Source organism: Zingiber officinale, chromosome 9B (assembly GCF_018446385.1).
Source record: "Zingiber officinale cultivar Zhangliang chromosome 9B, Zo_v1.1, whole genome shotgun sequence".
NCBI lineage: Eukaryota > Viridiplantae > Streptophyta > Magnoliopsida > Zingiberales > Zingiberaceae > Zingiber > Zingiber officinale.
This window is the reverse complement of record NC_056003.1, coordinates 15,364,517-15,384,911: the sequence shown is the minus strand read 5'-3', so window position 1 is coordinate 15,384,911 and position 20,395 is coordinate 15,364,517. Positions and strand designations below refer to the sequence as shown.

The 20,395-nt window shown below is 44.7% G+C and overlaps 1 protein-coding gene and 1 pseudogene across 1 annotated transcript; both read right to left on the bottom strand.

The window, feature by feature from the left end:
- Window positions 1-7,212: 7,212 nt before the first annotated feature.
- Window positions 7,213-12,291, bottom strand: LOC122024415 (annotated as a pseudogene).
- A 769-nt stretch (window positions 12,292-13,060) lies between these two features.
- Window positions 13,061-15,635, bottom strand: LOC122025783 (LRR receptor-like serine/threonine-protein kinase FLS2). Its single transcript, XM_042584658.1, has one exon. The coding sequence runs from the start codon at window positions 14,929-14,931 to the stop codon at window positions 13,093-13,095; it is 1,839 nt and encodes a 612-aa protein (XP_042440592.1). The 5' UTR covers window positions 14,932-15,635; the 3' UTR covers window positions 13,061-13,092.
- Between the last annotated feature and the right edge of the window lie 4,760 nt (window positions 15,636-20,395).

Sequence of the window (20,395 nt, the reverse complement as noted above, 5' to 3'; positions counted from 1 at the left end):
TGTTCAGGACGGCCAGGCACATTTTAGCTGAGTACTACCTCAGGGAGCGAAGGCCTGAGCCGCTCAACCAGGTACATTTTAGCTGAGTACTACCTCAGGGAGCGAAGGCCTGAGCCGTTCGACCAGGTACATTTTAGCTGAGTACTATCTCAGGGAGCGAAGGCCTGAGCCGCTCGGCCAGGTACATTACAGCCGAGACTACCTCAGGGAGGATTATATCCGAGCCCAGCGCTCGATGTGAAGGCCCGAGCCGTTCGGCCGGGTATATGGTATACGAACCCAGCGCTCGATGTGAAGGCCCGAGCCGTTCGGCCGGGTATATAGTCTCACTTGGGAACCGACGAGCACCGTCGTTAAAAATCAAGAGTCGGACCGGCGACTATAAATCTCCGGGCGACCGACCAAGAGTCGGGACGCAGTCGGACCGGCGACTATAAATCTCCGGGCGACCGACCAAGAGTCGGGACGCAGTCGGACCGGCGACTATAAATCTCCGGGCGACCGACCAAGAGTCGGGACGCAGTCGGACCGGCGACTATAAACCTCCGGGCGACCGACCAAGAGTCGGGACGCAGTCGGACCGGCGACCATAAATCTCCGGGCGACCGACCAAGAGTCGGGACGCAGTCGGACCGGCGACCATAAACCTCCGGGCGACCGACCAAGAGTCGGGACGCAGTCGGACCGGCGACTATAAATCTCCGGGCGATCGACCAAGAGTCGGGACGCAGTCGGACCGGCGACTATAAACCTCCGGGCGATCGACCAAGAGTCGGGACGCAGTCGGACCGGCGACTATAAACCTCCGGGCGACCGACCAAGAGTCGGGACGCAGTCGGACCGGCGACTATAAACCTCCGGGCGATCGACCAAGAGTCGGGACGCAGTCGGACCGGCGACTATAAACCTCCGGGCGACCGACCAAGAGTCGGGACGCAGTCGGACCGGCGACTATAAATCTCCGGGCGACCGACCAAGAGTCGGGACGCAGTCGGACCGGCGACTATAAACCTCCGGGCGACCGACCAAGAGTCGGGACGCAGTCGGACCGGCGACTATAAATCTCCGGGCGACCGACCAAGAGTCGGGACGCAGTCGGACCGGCGACTATAAACCTCCGGGCGACCGACCAAGAGTCGGGACGCAGTCGGACCGGCGACTATAAACCTCCGGGCGATCGACCAAGAGTCGGGACGCAGTCGGACCGGCGACTATAAACCTCCGGGCGATCGACCAAGAGTCGGGACGCAGTCGGACCGGCGACTATAAGCCTCCCGAGCTGAAGATCTCTGCACGGACCAACATAATATGTTCTATCTCCCCCGTTCGGGGTCGAGTTATCACCAAAAGCCCCCGAGCCGATCGGCTGGGAGGTCTACATCCGAGTCCGGGGCTCGAAATCGAAGGCCCCCGAGCCGATCGGCCGGGTTTGAATTAGTCCTCAGGGTCGTCTAGCCCAGACGTTAAACCGTAGAGTCGAACCGGCGACAATAAAAACTCCAGCTGGAAGATCGTCTAGCCCAGACGTTAAACCGCCGAGCCGCGCCGACCGGCTATAAAAACCGCGCCGACGAGCACCGTCGTTAAAAATCAAGAGCCGCGCCGAACGGCTATAAAAACCGCGCCGACGAGCACCGTCGTTAAAAATCAAGAGCCGCGCCGAACGGCTATAAAAACCGCGCCGACGAGCACCGTCGTTAAAAATCAAGAGCCGCGCCGAACGGCTATAAAAACCGCGCCGACGAGCACCGTCGTTAAAAATCAAGAGCCGCGCCGAACGGCTATAAAAACCGCGCAGACGAGCACCGTCGTTAAAAATCGAGAGCCGCGCCGACCGGCTAAAAAGACCGAGCCAAACGCTCGATGGGAAGACCCCGTGCCGCTCGGCCGGGAGTATGTGGACCGAGCCAAACGCTCGATGGGAAGACCCCGTGCCGTCGGGAGTGTAGTCTCGAGACCGACAAACTGTCGTTAAACATCGAGAGCCTCTCCGACCGGCCATCAGTTTGCCAACACTTGGCATTCGCTGAATGCGAGCAGTATGAATCCTCTAAGCGATTTAAACGAGTAGAGCTTAACTGATTCTACGAACAAGCACCAAAATACAAATGCAATGAAGGGTAAACAATTTTAACAAAGGCAGTTGCGCCGAGCGGCAATTACAAAAATTCTACATCCGCCAAGCGGATGAAATACAAAGGGTGCTTGAATGACGCACATCACTCCGGATCCTCAAAATTAAAGAAAGCATCGGGGATATCATCAAGCATGGCCGTCAGGTCGGAGGCGGGAATATGCATGCCTTCAGGAAGGTGGCCGCTCTTCTTCAGATACGCCACGGTGACCTTGACCGCCTCGGCGAAAGTAGAAGAGACGTGGCCACCAAACTTTACGCCGAACCTCTCCGACTGAAGGTATTCTTGGCGCGCTGCAGCCAGGCGACTCGGTTCTTCCTCCTTATATTTTTTGAGGACCGCCCGGGAGCCAGTTAAAGAATCTTGGAGGGCCTTCAAGTTTGCTTCAGCCTTTGTGCGTTCGGCCGAACGGACCTCCTGTTCGGCGTTCAGCTGGGCCTCCAGATCCTTGGATTGCTGACCTAGCGCACGGACATCCACTTTCATTTTGTCCAGGTCAGCGATCGCCTGCCTCTTCCGGCTACCAGCGCGCTTCACCTCTTTGTCGCGCTTCTTCACCAAGGCCTCTAGCCTGGCCACCTCATTAGCCAGGTCGGCAGACTTTTTCTGTTCGGCCTCGAGGATTTGTTTCTCCCGCTCGGCCGTGGAACCTTCTGACACTTGAAGTTTTTCCAGAAGGCCCTCTAACTCGGCTAGCCGACGGCTAGTGGCAATTTGTTCAGCCCAGCGCTGTAAGGGAAATAATAATATCAGGAATCAAACAATAGCATGACACGGGAATGAAGATGGGTTTACCTGAGTCGCCTGCTGCATATTATTATCGCCGAGCTGCTTGGGCGTCATGAGGGCCGCCTGAATCTGGGCGTCCTCGAAGAGCTTGGCGAGCGGACCCGTCAAGGTTATTTCGTGGACAGGGCTCGACGGCCGATCGGCGGATAGCAAATATTCCTCCGATGGGAATCGGAGGGTGGTCTTGATGGTTGGATGGCCGGACGCCGCTTCTGCAGCTGCAGTAGCCTGGCCCGAAGACTCCCCTATAGTGGAAGTTTCGCCGAACCGTCGCAGGCGACGACGAGTCCGGGGAGGAGAACCGGAAAGCTGTGCCGATGGCGAAGCCATAGGGGTCCCGATCTGCGATGGAGTCCGGTCAGGCGAAGTAACGCCGATCGGCGCCTGTGGTTCTTCCTCTCGGGTCGGCGGAAGGTTCGGGTCTCGTCGACGTTTTCGCCGAACCTCCAATGGGGGATCCTCGACATGCGGAACGCCTAGCTCGGCGGGAGCCGAGGAAACAGGATCAATTTCCGCTTCAACCTCCGTCGAAGCGGATGGGTCAGCTTCTGTTTCAGGAGCAGACTGTGCCCCCCCCTCTCCAGTATCTGCCGGGCGGCTAGGGATGAGACCCCGCTCGGCGAGCTCCTTTTTGGTGGCCGCTTCAATCTCATTGGACTTCAGTTTCAAATGAGCAGTAGCCTTAGAGCGCCACATGACTTCAGCTGCAGGGGAAAAAATTAAAATCAGTTAGACAAAAAAGGCGAAGGGAATGAAGAATCCTTACCCATGCGGTATGGGAGATTGGCCCGAACAGGAGACAACCCAAAAATGTACAAGACCCCTTTGAGCAGCAGCTGGTCGATTTTGTACCGCTGACCAGATAACCAGTTGGCCGCATGAAGGTAGGCCGGGTTGCTTCTGAATTTGCCGAGCTCTGGCTGGGTCGGCACAGCAGTTTGCCATTTGGTTCGGAATGCTGGCCGCTCGGGAAGTCGAATATAAAAGAAAAACTCCTTCCAATGCTTGTTGGAGGTCGGCATGTTATCAAAAAACTTAAAGCCTATTCTGCTTTGGAAGATAAAAGTGCCCGGTTCTGATTGTTTGGGGTAGAAGAAGAAATGGAATATCTTAGGGTCGAGAGGAATGCTGTGCAACTTAAAGAGGACGACCATCCCGCTCAGCAACCTAAAGGAATTCGGCACAAGCTGGCCGAGCGGGATGCGGAAGTAGTTGCAAACTTCCAAAATGAAGGAATGAGTGGGAAATCTGAGGCCGCCCTGAAATTGGTCTAAAAAGAAACAAATAGAGCCGGTCGGCGGGTCATGTGGCCGATCGGTCGGGTCGGCTATGATTATTTCGTGGTCATCAGGAAGCTCATATGTCCGAACGAGGCGCCGGGCGTGCTCCTCATCAAATCGGCTCTCCATGGTCAAGTACCAAGGGCCCAGAACGCTACCAGCGGGTTCGGAGGAGCTTGCCATCTCAGAAAGGCGAAAGAATGGCGAGAAATTGAAGAAAGGGGAAGGAAAGGGGCGAAAAGAGCAGGAAAAACCTAATAAGTGAAGGCAGAGGACTCACGGGGAAGGAAAGAGGTCGGAAGAATCGCCGATGAGGGGATCGCCGCCTAAACCCAGACACTAGATCGCCGGAGGTCGCAGCAAGGGAATGGAACAGAAGGCAACACGCAAGCCAGCGTGCGGCAAAGGAAGGAGAGGGAGGCTTTATACTGCCGAGGCAAGTCAGCCCCCACCGTCCGATCCAGGTCACGAGAAACGGGGACGCCATCGGGCCGTCCATTTCAAACGGGCGCATCCCATCGTAAGTGACGTCGCCGCCACACAAGGATCGACACGTGGCGCTCTGTCACCAAGTGCAATTAATGCGCGTCATACCGCGCATGCTGTGACTTAATGAGAAAGATTTGCGCGATTTTCGGGAGATTCAGGCGAATAGACATTTATCTGGAACGACAAAGCATCCCAATTGAATAGCCGAACGGCCTAACCTGGCACAAGGACCGAACGGCTCAAAGAATATTATAGGCGACGACCGCCCGCTCGGACATGCAGTCCAGTCAGTCGGACTTACTGCCTCCTTCGACTAGACTTGAAGGGAAGGCAAGTGATCCGGCAGTAGACCAAGGGTAGGCTGATTAAGCGAGCCGAGCATCTGGGTATGTCCGAGCGGAGCTAGAGTTAACCCATTCAGGGGCTTGGGTTTCCGACGCCAAGGCAGGGAGATCGAAGGGCCGAGCGGGAGTACGCTCGGGCCGAGCGGAAGTCCGCTCGGCAGAAACATGGGCGAGGGTAAAAGGTGGCCGAGCGGCTCATGCGCTCGGCCCAGGATCTGGGATATTAGCAGGAGCATGTCTGATGATTAGGCCGTACACAAAATCGCGAGATGGAGGATCTTACCGTCACATCATGGGAAGGTGAGCGCAGTAGCAGTATGGTCTCAGGACGTTTCCCTGACAGATCCATATTCGGGCATGGTCCTTCTGATAAACCCATACTTGAGCATGGTCAAAGGCATGTGGTTGATTTGACCGGAGCATTCAGGTCTCCTCCAGAGGTCTATATAAGGCCTCCATTTCTTCACCGGAGGTATGAAAAATCTTAATTGGAGAACCACCTCTTTGTTATCCCTCGCCTAACTTGAGCGTCGGAGGGCCGTCGCCGGGACACCCCTCCCGGCTCGGTTTTGTTGCAGGTTCACCGGAGCATTCGAGGATTCCGCAGGAAGCGCCACGTGCCCAGCGTCCCTTGACTCCTGATTCGGACAGGATCAATATATAAAAACATTAAACAATTAAATAAATTTAAATTAAAAGTTTGATAATATTTAAATAAAGTAAACTCAAACCAAACATATAAAAACATTAAACAAATAAATAAATTTAAATTAAAAGTTTTATAATATTTAAATAAAGTAAACTCAAACCAAACAAAGCTAAAAAAAAAAAAGTGAAGCTTAAACAACAAGGGAGTCCAAATTAACTTAACGACCTTATGTTTTTACCAATTTATTTAGAGATAAATGTAATTTTTCTTTTTCAGGGGTCCATTCATAAAATACCGAGATGGAGCTGAGTCATAAAAGAAGGATCCGACTCGGTCTCGTTTCTTCTCCGGTGGCGTCGCCGGTGCAGTCCGCTATCGTCTCAAAGACAGCGGCAGGGATACACAGGAAGCACTACCGGTCGATGCGCAACGTTTCGAATTACTAATGGCCAGTTCTAGTGCTCACTGCAATCGCGGGCCCAGCTGATGGAGAAGGCCTCGGGTTTGGGTATGCAGAATTCGCTCCGCCAACACGGCGTGTCGCGCGACCTCTCGTTTTCTAATTTACAATTTGAGTAGGGCCCAGGTAAATGTTCAAGGCAGGTGCTTATTGTTTCGAAATATTTCAATTAGATCCTTTTCATTGTTCCAGTGCAATAAATGTTTCTTAATCAAGGTATTTGAGCAGGGCCTACAGTCCAAATTATGCTTTCCCTTCGATGGAGTAAGGGCATTAATGATTGGAAAAAACAAAAAAATGATCAATAATTAAGACCCAATTCATTTAATTTCATAATTTGACCAATATTTGTTTTAATTCACTTTAGAAATAATTGATTTTAGCTGTCATGTTGTTTGATAAAGCGACTTCGCTTATTGAAATATTTTAATGCTATATAAATAAAGATCTAGTTTAACATTGGAGATCTTCCCATTTAAATAATAATAATTTTTTTAAGGAAGACAATAAATAAGTAGGCAATTGAGGGCAATTTGGTCAAGCAAAATAAAAGGGCATAATTTAGCCATTTTCAAATAGAGAAGTCCAATTTAAATATGTACCCACACAAAGAATTTGTCGGTTAATTGTTTAAAAATTATTATAAAAAATACTTGTCTTTGAGAATAATTTTTTATTATAGTAATAATAAAGATCTTAAATTTTATTATATTAATCTTAAATCTCAGAGCTTTGTTTTACTATTTTTTATCTTAAATGGAAAATAATTTTCTTGAAAGCTCTATACAATTGAATGCCTCAGAGTAAGAAAAGTACCAGAAGGCATAAAATGGGAGACATCTCTTTTTTTTAAAAAATGCTACAGAATTGAATGTTTCAAAGTATGAAAAGTATTATGATGAAAAACACTGTAATTTTTTTTCTCATCTACAAAAATTTTGATCACTAATCAAATATAAATTATTTCATAAAACAAAAAAATAGATTGTATCATGGAAGTGTGTGATCGTCGTTGACCAAATCCAAAATCACAGCAGTCACGAGGAAAAAGTCAAAGTCAAATTCAAAGAAAAGGCAAAGCAGGCTCTTCATTCGTTCCTTGTGAATAGAGCAAATGCTTCTTAAATGTTTTAAACTAAGAAAAATTCAATCTTGTTTACCTTATTATTCTTTTAAAAAAAATACATTTATAATGCTATAATTCTGCACAAGTCTGTTCACGGCAGTTAATTGTCGATCATGCAAGAGATGGTGACTTCTTGTTCTTCATCCAGATGAAGTGTCTGTGATTAGTTTGCTGTGGCAGGAAGCTGAGTCCAAACATCTCCTTGAGGGCCTGCCCCTGCTCCTCCAGACCGATCAGCTTACCGACAAGCGAAGCGCTCTCCCCGGCGTGTGCCGTCTCCGTTTTGGTCCAGACGAGTTGGCCAAGCTGCAACCTCCTCTGTTTAGAATTGAGATTGATCCCCCACTTGTTATACGACATGATCCTTTCCTGCAGAGTTAGCCTCCTTTGCATCTGCCTGCACAGCATTTCTCTTTCGCGGCGGAGATGCTTCAGGCTGCCGAATGGTACTCGCATTAACATACATATCTAGTTGGTACGACGAAAGGGAAGGAACAAGAGAAGCAATGTAGCACCTTGAAGAAGTAGGGATGTGGCTGTTCTCGGTTGCTATTGTTGTGTCACAATGAACATGAGAAGATGTGTTTCGCAGAAAGGATAGCCTTCTGTGTTCAACTTCCATGTAGATGGAGTCGGTTGGATCGCCTTTGAAAAGAAGGAAAAAATAGGTCCTGTGGACCAAGGAAACATGGCATGAATGCCAAAGCTCAATTATCTCTTGTTGCTTCCTCTCGAAGTCGAATGGCCATCTCGAAGGAGATTCAACGGGATACAGCACCGAGTCAATTCCTACATCCTTCACAATCTTCTCGACTTCAGAATCTTCAGCTTGTTTATGTTGGTTCTCCTAAAGTAAGAAAAGTACTAAAACTGATTAGGATAATGGTGTGTTCATACTCAGCTACACGAGCACATAAATGGAAATTCTTCAGTTCGAAGGGCAATTTCTCACCTGGCTATCAAGTAGTTTCTTTTGAAGCCAACTCTGAACCATCCCTGGAGAACAGCTACCGATGTGTGCATTGTCGTCTTCAGCAACGATCAAAATATCCCCAGTTTGAACTGCAATACTTGAAAGTTCACTGGATTTGTGAGATTCTTCAGGGCTCACCGGAAACTCTTCCCATAAGGCATCAGGTTGTTTCTCATGATGCTGCTCCACATCGTCGGATGGAAAAGGTGAAACAATCATTGGCCTCGTCTCGCTATTACTGCTTCTAGTTTGTGCCAATTCCCTAGATGTCATCACTCTAGGCGTTTTGGGCAACGAAGATGAACTATTTGAGGGGTTTTCCATTCTTGGTATCAAATCCATGCTGACTCCTCCCTGAGACGGCAGACTATCATCGTCTTGAATCACCGATGCAGCACTGGAATCCTCACTTTTGCTTGTGCTCAAAGCATGTATCTCGATACACCGAACTTCCTTGCAGTGATCCGCTATATGTTCTTGCAAAGATTCATAGCTTTTGCCGCTTCGCTGCTGTAAGATCAGTCCACTGATTGCAGAACTGATAACAGAGTGACTGGGTGATGAGATATATTGATCTTTATCCAGTTTACCACAGAGCTCTAGATGATATTCACCTCCATACTTGCTTTCGCGTGGCATGCAAAGTCTTCTCAATCCGATATCTGGACTTCGATATGCAATGTCTGATGCAGCATAAAATCTTCTAGATTCAGCAATATCTTGACATTGATATGCGACATCTGATGTTCCGGAAAATCTTCTAGAATAAAAATCTGGGCTTTGAAAAGCGACTCCTGAGGACTGACTCAATTCATCCTACACAAATGTAAACAAATTTCAACAAGAAAAAACCATCAGCTATAGGACACACTTGGTGAACATGTTTAGGATTTGTACCCACTGCCTTGAAGATTGTTCATCGTCGCCTAAGGTTGTAGACAAATCATCGAGGCGAGACTGAGCGAGATCTCTTTGCTGCATCAGCTCCTTAATTTCTCTTTCCATCTGAATGAGGAACATTGTCAGAATATAGTGAGAACCTCCAGCCAAGTGTAGTAGAAAACTTCAGTTTGTAGAAAGTTGAATGCCGGGATCCTTATTGCTCTACTGACCTTCTGAATTTGTGAATCTTTGTCCCTTAGAGCTTTGAAATGGGAAGTGCAGGAGGTACGGTCGATCCTGGATCACTTAGCTCGCTCTCTAATCTGGCGACTTCTCTCTGTAAATGCTTGATCAATGCCTTATCAGACATCACCACATTCACCTGCGCGTTAGTAACTACTTGTTTCGCACGGTTGGCAAAGAAGAGGGTGTTCCGGGACTGCTCGACATGACTACGAGCAGGGCTCATTGTGCAGATGATAGCAGTTCTTGCATTGCCTCCCAAGGACGATTGCAATATCCGTGTCAGTTTTGAATCTCGATATGGAATATGTCCATTTCTTCCCTCACTGCAGCAACATTTGATGATTCAATCATTCAAAAAGAAGAAAAACTAAAATCCTTGAGAACATGTAAACGAGAGCAACAACCTTAACTTTCGGATAACTGTTCCAAGGGTAAGCAAGCTTCGATTGATATGGCAACCTTCTTTTAGTCTAGCTCCCGCAGATAAGGATTGAGATGCACGTTCGCTACCTGCAAGGTCCACGAAATTCTGTTCCAAGGAAACATACTCAGACACACAACATTTCATGTTTCTGAAATATCATAACGATAACGATAACGATCATAGAAAAGAGATACAAAAAACATACCACGGTTGCAGCTAGGGTGCTGTTTCTACTTACAAACTCTCTAGTTGAGCTTTCAATTGTCTGGCACAAAACATAAACAGACCTTAATGATACACAGAAGAGTATGAAATATGAAGTTCATATGGCTCGAGGAACAAACCAATCTAAGGATCTGATGAGATCTGGAGCTTGTTTCATTCAGGGAGGTTTCCCCTATCTGTCTTTGTGCTGCAGTATGACATGAAATGGTAAAGATATAGAGTTCAATAATTAACTGTGTAATTACGAATGATGCAGACTGCTACACCTTCACAGATGGAAAGAAGCTCCTTAAGGTGGCTTTCGTCCCTCAAAGTTTCCTCAGTAAGTTTCTCCACTATGGTTCCTCTCTATGAACGAGAAGCGATAAGATCAGAATAATACATAGGTTACCTAATAATTACCAAGAGAAATCATGTACCTCTGGATCATCGAGAAGCCTAAGCGAAGAAGCATCTGCACTGAGGAGATCCCTAACTGCTTCATTATATATCTCCATAGCTGAGAATTTCAGAAGGAATTCTCTCTCCTCGTGCTGTGAAATCAGAGGACTTTAATCTTACAAAGTCAAGTACAGAGTGAAGTAGCGCAGTGCAAAAGAGTAGAACTTGGTACCCTTTTTATGTAAGCATAGATATCGGCCACACTAAGCTCGGTTATCCCGATCATTGTATGTGTCTTTCCACTGCTAGTTTGTCCATAGGCAAATATAGTTGCTGAATGGATTATGTATTAGATATACAACCAAGACGCATGAATAAAATGATGAAACACAATGGAAAGAGGTTTTATTCCATTTTGAACTAACAAAGAGAGTGTCATACCATTAATTCCACTGACAACAGAAAGAGCAACTTCCTTGGCTCCTTCCTCGTAGACATCTTTGGTGCTGCATTTGAACCCAAATACTCTGTCTATTGATATAGCAAAAGGAAAAAAAGAAATTAGAGAAGATCTGGTTGTACGAGAAATATCGCATCTGAGGCATACTCGACTTTATCAGTGCCAAACCCATCAATTTCAAACTTCTTGCTGGATAGAGATGTTTAACATGCACCATGTGTAAGAGAGGAGGAGCAACAGATGTATTCTTGCATGAACAATCTCTGTAAATGAAGTAGTCTGGTCTATTGTTGCAACAACCAAACACTTAATCTAATTTAATTGGCTTTATTTTTTTTAAAAAAGGAATAAATGCATCTATTCTTTTTTTTTTTTTTTTTCAGTTTTAGTCCATGAAAGAGTTTGATATAATGAATAGCATTGAGAGACTAAAGAATTGTGTGCAACTGCGAATCGTAAACCACATTGGCAAGAACATGAGTAATCTGCAGCTCTTAACTGTTGTTAAGCATCATGCAGTTCAACGAAAGGAAGAACTCAAGAAACTTAAAGAAGTGATTTTTAAGAACACTTACCAAAAGTATACACTGTGGGACACGCAGATCGATCCGGGAGGTTGTTGTTCTTCAAGGCGACGGTGTTGTTGTTGATGCACTCCCAATCTGAGGGGTCATTGCGCTCAATCTCCTTGGCATTGAGCGGCCTCACCCTGACGGAGACCAGTATCCTCTCCTCCTTCCCTCCTCCTCCTCCGCCGCCGCCCTCCTCCTTCTTCTCCAACTCCCCCGCCGTCTGCTCCTCGCCGGCGACGCTCCCCATCCCTCACCACTCTTCCAAATCCCAATGTCCTTGGACCAAATAATACGCCACACAATGGCCAAATAAAACAAACAAAGAGAAGGGGATTTTTATGGAGGGAAAACTAGAGAACAAGAAGGAAGAGGAATCGCAGGGAGCCCCCACACCTCGGATGTTTCCTTTCGGCCGTCCCCTCCAAAAAAATCCATTTTTTTTTCTCCGCTGCAAAATTGAATCTTTTTTAGGAGGGCGATATCGGGCGGTGGCCGCCGCTTCGCATCCTTCGTTAAGGATTCAACTGCTTCTCACAGTGGTGTGGGTAGTCGCTGGAGCTTGGACTTTTCTCCGTGGATGGGATGGCCCGCCATGGGCTTCCGGCGTCTTCGCCGCGAAGCTTTTGCTCCACCAGTCACATGGGGAGTTGGATTGTATTCGAGGGAGAATAAAAAACATAAAAAATTGTGGAGAGAAATTAGAGCAAGTACAGGAGCCCAGCTGTCCCAGCTCGCCGTCCTTGCGACGGAATATGTTGACTCTCCAACCACTCAGAGTGGATGAACGAGGAAGGCGACCATTCCAACTACGAATGGGGAAATATTATTAGAAAATAGAAGAACAAATTCGCTTGGATGTTATTCTCAATTCATAAGAGATCAAAACTAGCTCAAATGATTCCTTTTAGCATGAGAGGAAGATAAAGTTTTTGACAGTGACGTGTTGTAGATGAAGATGCCAAATATGGAACATGAACCACAGTGGCAAAATATGATTATGAGAAAGTAGTAATAGTCATTTTTGCAATGCTCAATTCTATTCGCAAGGTTGAACTTGGCTAAGCTCAAGTGAGAGCTTATAACACGAGGTTGTTGAGTTTTACTAAGAGCATGAATTCCTTAGCTAATTCACTCAACGTAGAATAAGTTACATTGAAGATGAGCTCGCTCAGAGTGGCAGTGGCTTAAATGCTAGTTCATCAATCACTTTCTTTTGAAAGGTTACTATCAATTTGTTCATCAATCACTTTCATTTTAATTAACTCCCTGTCCTTAAAAGGCACCAAACAAACATTCCATGTGGTGTTTGTTTAATGGATTCTTTAGCAGTGTTTTGAGTAAGTAGTTCATGAATCCCAATTTAACATTTTTCAGCCATTCTTATTATTTATTTCTTTTTGAAAGAAAAGAAAAGACAAAATTAAAATTGGATTTGAAATGAATGCTGAGGGATGGAAAGTTATGTCCTCATTTAACTGTCACTCTCCACGAAGCTTTTTCTTTTAAAAAGAAAAAGAAAATATCTTAAAATCAAATGATATGTTCGTAAAAATTGTTTACTAATAAATTTAATTTTCTGGGTGCAAATACAAATTGAATTTTGTGGAGGAAAATAATTAATTTTAAAATATAACCAATTGGAAGGCCGCATAGTTTGCTACGGTTTGCACGGCGGGAGCGGCGCCCCGCAGAGCTCCGGGTTCCCCCTGAACCCTTTCGCCGCCACCGGAGATCGGTGGTTGGGGATCTGGCCGATGAGCCCGTTGTGCGACACGTCGAATACCTCCAGCTTCTCCAGGTCCAGGACGCCCTCCGGTATCCTCCCGGCGAGCCCGTCCCCTGCCATCTCCACTTCCCTCAGCGACGCCATTCTCGCCATCGACGCTGGAATTCCCCCTCCCAGTCCCGGGTTGTTCGAAAGCACAAGCCTCTCCACCGCGTCCATGGCTGGGAGCTCCCCGACGTCGGGATCCAGCCCCCCGGTGAAGCGGTTCCCCGACAGATCCACCGTCCGGTAATGCCCTAGCGGATCTCGCGTCCCCTTCGCCATCACCGGCCGGATCCGCCCGCCGATCGCGTTCCCGTGGAGGTCTAGATCCATCAGAGTCGTCAGGTTCTTGAACTCCTCCGGGATCCGCCCCCGTAGGGCGTTGCGGGAGAGGTTGAGGAATGAGAGAGAGGTCATGTTTCCGATCCACCGTGGGATCTCCCCGCACACTCTGTTGCTGGAGAGGTCGAGGATCGAAATCGAGGTCGAGGATGAGAGCCACTCGGGCAACGGCCCGGAGATCCCCGTACCGGCGAGGCTTATCTTGAAGAGCCCCATGTCGCCGAACCATCTCGGTGGATTTCCCAGCGGGTTGAAGGAGAGATCGAGATTCTGGAGGTTGCGCAGCTGGGAGAGTTCCCGAGGGATTGGGCCGTGGAGGCGGTTCCGCGACAGTTCTAGGGTTAGCAATCTCCCCAAACCGCCGACGCTTGATGGGATGCGGCCGGTGATCCGGTTGTTTGCAAGGAAGACGTGGGTGAGGAAGGAGAGTCTTCCCATGGCGGCGGGCAACTCGCCGGTGAGCTGGTTGTTCTCCAGTATCAGTCGTTCGATGTTAGGGAGATCTCCGATCGATTCCGGGATTCTTCCGGTGAGGCGGTTCTCCGATATCCTGCAGAACTGGAGGGAGAGCATCCCTCCGATGGTGGACGGGATTGTACCGGTGAGGCGGTTGTGGTTGAGATAGAGAACAGAAACGGTTTTCAGTTGGTCGATAGAGCTAGGAATGCTGCCGGAGATCTGGTTCTCGGAGAGATCGAGAAAAGTGAGCTTGCGCAGCGAGCCGATTTGGATCGGGATCGAGCCAGTGAGGTTGTTGTCATGGAGGTCGACCGCGCGCAGCTCGGTTGACTGTCCGATGGACGCTGGAATGCTGCCGGTGAGGCGGTTATAAGCGAGGGAGAGCACGGAAAGAACAGGGGAAGCGAACGCGGGGATCGGGCCGGAGAGTTTGTTGGAGCTGAGGCAAACCCGTCGGAGGCGAGTGAGGTTCGCGAAGCCGGAGGGAATACCGCCAGAGAGGTCGTTGGAGTCAAGAAGGAGAACCTCGAGGCGGGAGAGACGGGCGAGGGAGGGCGGGATGCGGCCAGTGAGCTGCTTGAGGTTGCTGAGGTCGAGCACGCGGAGGGCGGACAACGCGCCGAGGGACTGCGAGAGCGTCCCGGTGAGCGAGGCAAAATCCAGCGCGGAGGAGGAGAATCCGGGAAGAGTGAGGTTGACGACGCGGCCGGTGGAGTCGTCGCAGGCGACACCGGCCCAGGCGGTGCAACAGTCGGCGGAGGCGGCATCCCAGGTGCGGAGGAGGCCAGAGGGGTCACCGGCAATGCCGGCCCTGAAGCAGCGGAGGGCCGCGCGGTCAGTAGGGTGGCAGCCCGTCGCCCATTGCGGCGGCCAAGCAAGCCAGAGGAGGAGAAGGAGGTGACACCGGTAGTAGAAGAGTAACTGCATACTATTGCACTTGATTAAGTAAATTCTGCTTCAATCCGTTAAATGGAAAACAATTGGAAATTTATTGGATTCAACTGAATGATGCAACTCGTATTTGGTGGAAGAATGATGATGGAGCTCAAGTATGATCCAACAGATTGATGAAGAACAATGAAAAGAGCTAGCCGGCTCCTTTAGTTGATGATTACACAATTAATTTGTTGTTTAGGCTATCGTCCGATGGCTTTCCAGTACAAACTGGCTCCTTTAAGCTTGTTGGGGATCATGTTAGTGCTTAAAGCTTACATTTTTCAAAGGCAAACTGGCAAGTGCAGGAAGGGAGAAGGGTTATTATAAAGGTCGTGTTAGGGATCAGAAGTCGGCTTTTGACAGTTGGCCATTTCATTGACTGAGATTCTCTCTGTGCCGGTGCACATTGAAGATTCTCCCCGGCCGAACCACCAGAGCCGCCGATCTGCCTGAGCTCATCGCCGCCTCCCGCCGGAAGAGCCGCGGGAGCACTGCCCGGTAATTAACGAGCTCTTTTGCAAATACTAATTGAAAATTTCAGAATTAATGTAATTTCCGTGTATATTAATTAACGTCCAATTCAAGAGATTTTATATCATTACATAACGTTCATTTTTATGGATTTTTAAAAATAAATATACTTTTTCGGATTTAAACCGATGACTTACGTCTTACCACGACGTTAATCTACCACTGAGTTAAAAGGGTCCTGTATTCAATTCATAATTTATAATCATTTTCATTATGAATCTATTGCATACTGCAAACAAATACAAATAATATAATATACATAGGATTTTGTTTATATTTACAAAGTGAAGGATCAATTCGATTTATCTTTAAAAGGTAAAGCGGGTTAATTTTATTTTAATAATACAATAAATTATTTCAAGATCGACTCCGTCTATTTTCTTTTACTGACCAATCAAAATAAGATTTACTCGATTAATATATATATCAATCTGACATTGACATTTGATAAGAAAAATAGACGAATCAAGGACACAAGAAGGATAAAAAAATAATTTTTTCATATATTTTTGTTGATCATACATATCCTATTTATAGGCTAATATATCACATATTAAAAAAATCCACTAACTCCACTAACACCACAACATTAACCATTATCCTTCACCACTAACTAACTTGCCAACTCATTGACCCACTAACACCATATTATATCCATTACCCTATTATTTCTCTCCACTAACTCAATTAAAACATGTCCACTAACACATTAATTTTATCAACAATCTCTCCCTTAAACTGATATTCTAAATATAATAATCAGTTTAAAAACAACCAAACTTTTAAACTTCATGTAGAAATACCAAGTAGCTTTCTGAGCTTTTGAAATGTAGTAAATTTGAGAGGCTTGCTTAGTATATCAGCAATTTGATCCTCGCTTCTGCAGTAAACAAGATTAATGAATTCATCATTTATGAGATTTCTCATGAAATGATATCTCACATCTATGTGTTTATTTCGACCATGTAGCACTAGATTTTTAGAAAGTTTTATTGTTGAACTGTTGTCACAATAAATCTGAATAACTTCATCATCTTTGAAATATAATTATGTAAGAATTTTCTTTAGCCAAATAACTTGACAAGCACAAGATGTTGCAGCAACAAACTCAACTTCCGTGGATGATAATATAACGATTGATTATTTTTTCGAAGACCATGAAATAGCTCCTGTACCCAACATGAAAATATACCTAGATGTACTTTTTCGATCATCTAGATCTCCTGCATAATCACTGTCTGTAAAACCAAATAGATCTGACTTTTCTCCCTTTTTATAAAACAACCCAAACTCTTTAGTACCTTGCAAGTATCGAAAAATTCTCTTTACAGCTAAGAGATGCATTTCTGTAGCACAATCCATGTATCTACTAATCATACTTATAGCATGCATAATATCAGGTCTCGTTGTTGTCAAATACATTAAACTCCCCACTATCTGTTTGTAAAGTGTGACATCAACCTTCTTCCCTCCAATATCTTTATGTAACTTCACTCAAAACTTAGAAGGAGTATTTATAGGATTGCAATCTTTCATTTGAAACTTGTCCAGAATTTCTTGCACATATCTTCTTTGAGAAATGAAAATTCCAACAGAAGCTTGCACCACTTCAATACCAAGGAAATAATGCATTATACCAAGATCAGACATTTCAAATTCTTTCATCATAGATTTTTTAAAATTTTCCAAATATAGATGTACTATTTCCAGTGTAGATTAAGTCATCTACATATAAACAAGCTATCAATATTTTTCCTCCATCATCAATCTTAATAAAAAGAGTATGTTCATAAGAGCATTTTTGAAAGCCTTCCTTCAAAAAATAAATTTCTATACGATTATACCAAGCTCGTGGGACTTGTTTTAATCCATATAGAGCTTTCTTTAAGCTATAAACTTTATGCTCATTACCAAATTTCACATAACTCGGAGGTTGATCGATAAATACCTCTTTTTCCAAATCTCCATGGAGGAATGTTGATTTTACATCCAATTGAAAGATAGGCCATGAATTTTGTGTCGCCATCGCTATCACCACTCTAATTGTATCATGTCTTGCTATAGGAGCAAAAACTTCCTTATAGTCAACACCAAACTCTTGTTTATAGCCCTTCACCACCAAGCGTGCTTTGTACTTGTCAATCTCACCATGTTCATTTAGCTTTGTCTTGTAAACCCACTTTACACCAATAGTCTTTTGCACTTTAGGAAGATCACATAACTCCCATGTATTATTTTTTTCAATTGTTGTAATTTCATCATCCATAGCTTTTCTCCATTTTAATTCTTTACCAGCCACTTCAAAGATAGTGGGGTCACAATATGAAAACAAAGCAAAATGTGTAAGAGGATCATCACCTTGATCAATTCCAATCACCTCATAATCAGACATCCATATTGGTATTCTTCGAACACGTTATGACCTTTGTGATTCAGCTTCAATCGAACTTTGATATGCTATAGGAATATTTTGAGAGACTTCCTCATGTTGCTCATCCTCCATAGGCTATTGTACATTCTCATCATCATCAAAATCAACAGGGATAATTTTTTTAACGTCATTTTGATTCCATGGCCAAGTATCTTTTTCATCAAAAATAACATCACAACTTATAATAATTTTCTTAGTGCAGGAATTATATAATCTATAAGCTTTTGATGTATTACTCGTACCAAGAAAAATATATTTTTCACCTTTGTTGTCTAGCTTCTTTCTCCTTTCATCTGGAATATGAGCATAAGCGATATACCCAAAAATTCAAAAATGATCAACAGTCGATTTTTTTCCACTCTAGGCTTCCTCTGGTGTCATGTTTTGAACAGATAATGTAGGACTTCTATTCAATATATGGATGCTCCAATTAACTGCTTTTGGTCAAAAACTTTTAGGAATACCACTTGTCGTCATAAGGCTTCACACCATATTCATAATAGTGCGGTTCTTCCTCTCGCATACACCATTCTGTTGAGGTGTGTAAGCTGTTGTAAGTTGTCTCTTGATTCCATGATTCTCACAAAAATTTATAAATTCATGTGAGTTATATTCTCCACCACGATCTGTACGCAGAACTTTAATAGAGTTGCCAATTTCTTTCTCGACAAGTACTTTATAATTTTTGAAAGCTGTAAAGGCTTCAAATTTTTCTTGCAACAAATAAATTCATATTTTACGGCTATAATCATCAATAAAGGTAATTATGTATCTTTTACCTCCATTAGAATGCGGTGTTATTGGTCCGTAAATATCTGATGAATAAGCTCCAATGCCACCTTTGCTCTCCAAGATTTTCCTTGTGGGAATTGATTACGGTGTTGTTTGCTAACAACACATTCTTCACAAACTTGAGAAGGAGTTGTCATTTGAGGAAGACCGACCGCCATATTCTTCTGTTTTAGTGTTTTCAATCCACCAAAATTTAGATGCTCGTAGCGAAAGTGTCATAACCATGCCTCATCATCATATTTTGCTGAAAAACATGAATATGGTGTAATATGAAGATAAAGCGGAAACATACGATTTGTTGTCATATTAACTTGCGCAATTAAGCCCAACTTTGCATCTCGAATCCGACAAACTCCTTTAATAGCAATTTCATATCCTTTTTCTTGTAATTGACCCACACTAAGCAAATTAATTTTTAAATCTGACACAAAAAGAACATTAGAGATAATATGGGTAGAGTCTCCTTTTGCTTGTATGGTTACCTTTCCTTTTCCCATAACAGAAATTGTAAAGTTGTCGCCAAATTTGACAGAACTACTAAAGGATTCATCTAAGTCTAAAAATGTATCCTTTTCTCCACACATGTGATTACTGCAGCCTGTATCTAGATACCATATATTCCGTTGAGTTTTCTCTTTCTCATGGCATACCATTAAAAGGGACACTCTTCTTCTTCTGAAGTTAGTCTGATCTCCATTCTGTTTCTTCAAATTAGTATAACATTCTGATCTATAATGACCATACTTATGACATCGGTAACATTCAATATTAGACTTGTCTATTGACTTTGTTCTATTAGTTGTAGAATAATGACCTCCACGTCCTCTATCTCTTCTTTTAAAATAGCTTTCCTGCTGTTGATTTTGTTGTTGGTTCTCATAATCATTGTTATTTCTACCTCCTCTTCCTCTTCCTTGTCCTCTGCCTCTTCCTCATCCTCTATCACTTCTACCATTTGTAGAGTGATTTTCTAATAAAGCCTTCAATGCTTGCTCCTCTTTTTCACATTGATTGATTTTCTGCTCATGTACTAATAATGAACTTTGTAATTCATCAATTGAAAGTAGACTTATATCATTTGCTTCTTCAATGACACAGACAACAAAGTTAAATTTTGGTGTCATAGATCGAAGAATTTTTTCGACAATAAGAACATCCTCTGTCTTGTCGCCAAGGATATGCATTTTGTTGACGATTGCCATCGTTCTTGAAAAATAATCTGAAACTGATTCTCCTGATTCCATTCGGAGCATTTCGAACTCCGAACGAAGTGCTTGAAGCTGCTACCTCTTAGGTCTTGTTGTACCTTGGTATTTCTTTTTCATAGAATCCCAGATATCTTTGACGGTATCCTTGCAGAGAATGATTTTCAAGATTGAGCGATCAATAGCTTAGAAGAGATAATTCTTTGCTTTAAGATCTTTCAATTACGCATCTATTAGCACAACACCTTCTACGGTTCTACTACTCCAGAAATCACGACCATCCAATATTCTTTAGATCTTAAAAAATTCTCCATGAGCATGCTCCAATGGTCATAGTGACCATCAAATCGAGGAATGACAGGTTGTACAAAACTTTCGGAAGACATAACTCTCTTCGAAACCTCACTCTGATACCACTGATAAGAAAAATAGACGAGTCGAGGACACAAGGAGGATAAAAAATAAATTTTCCACACACTTTCATTGATCATACATA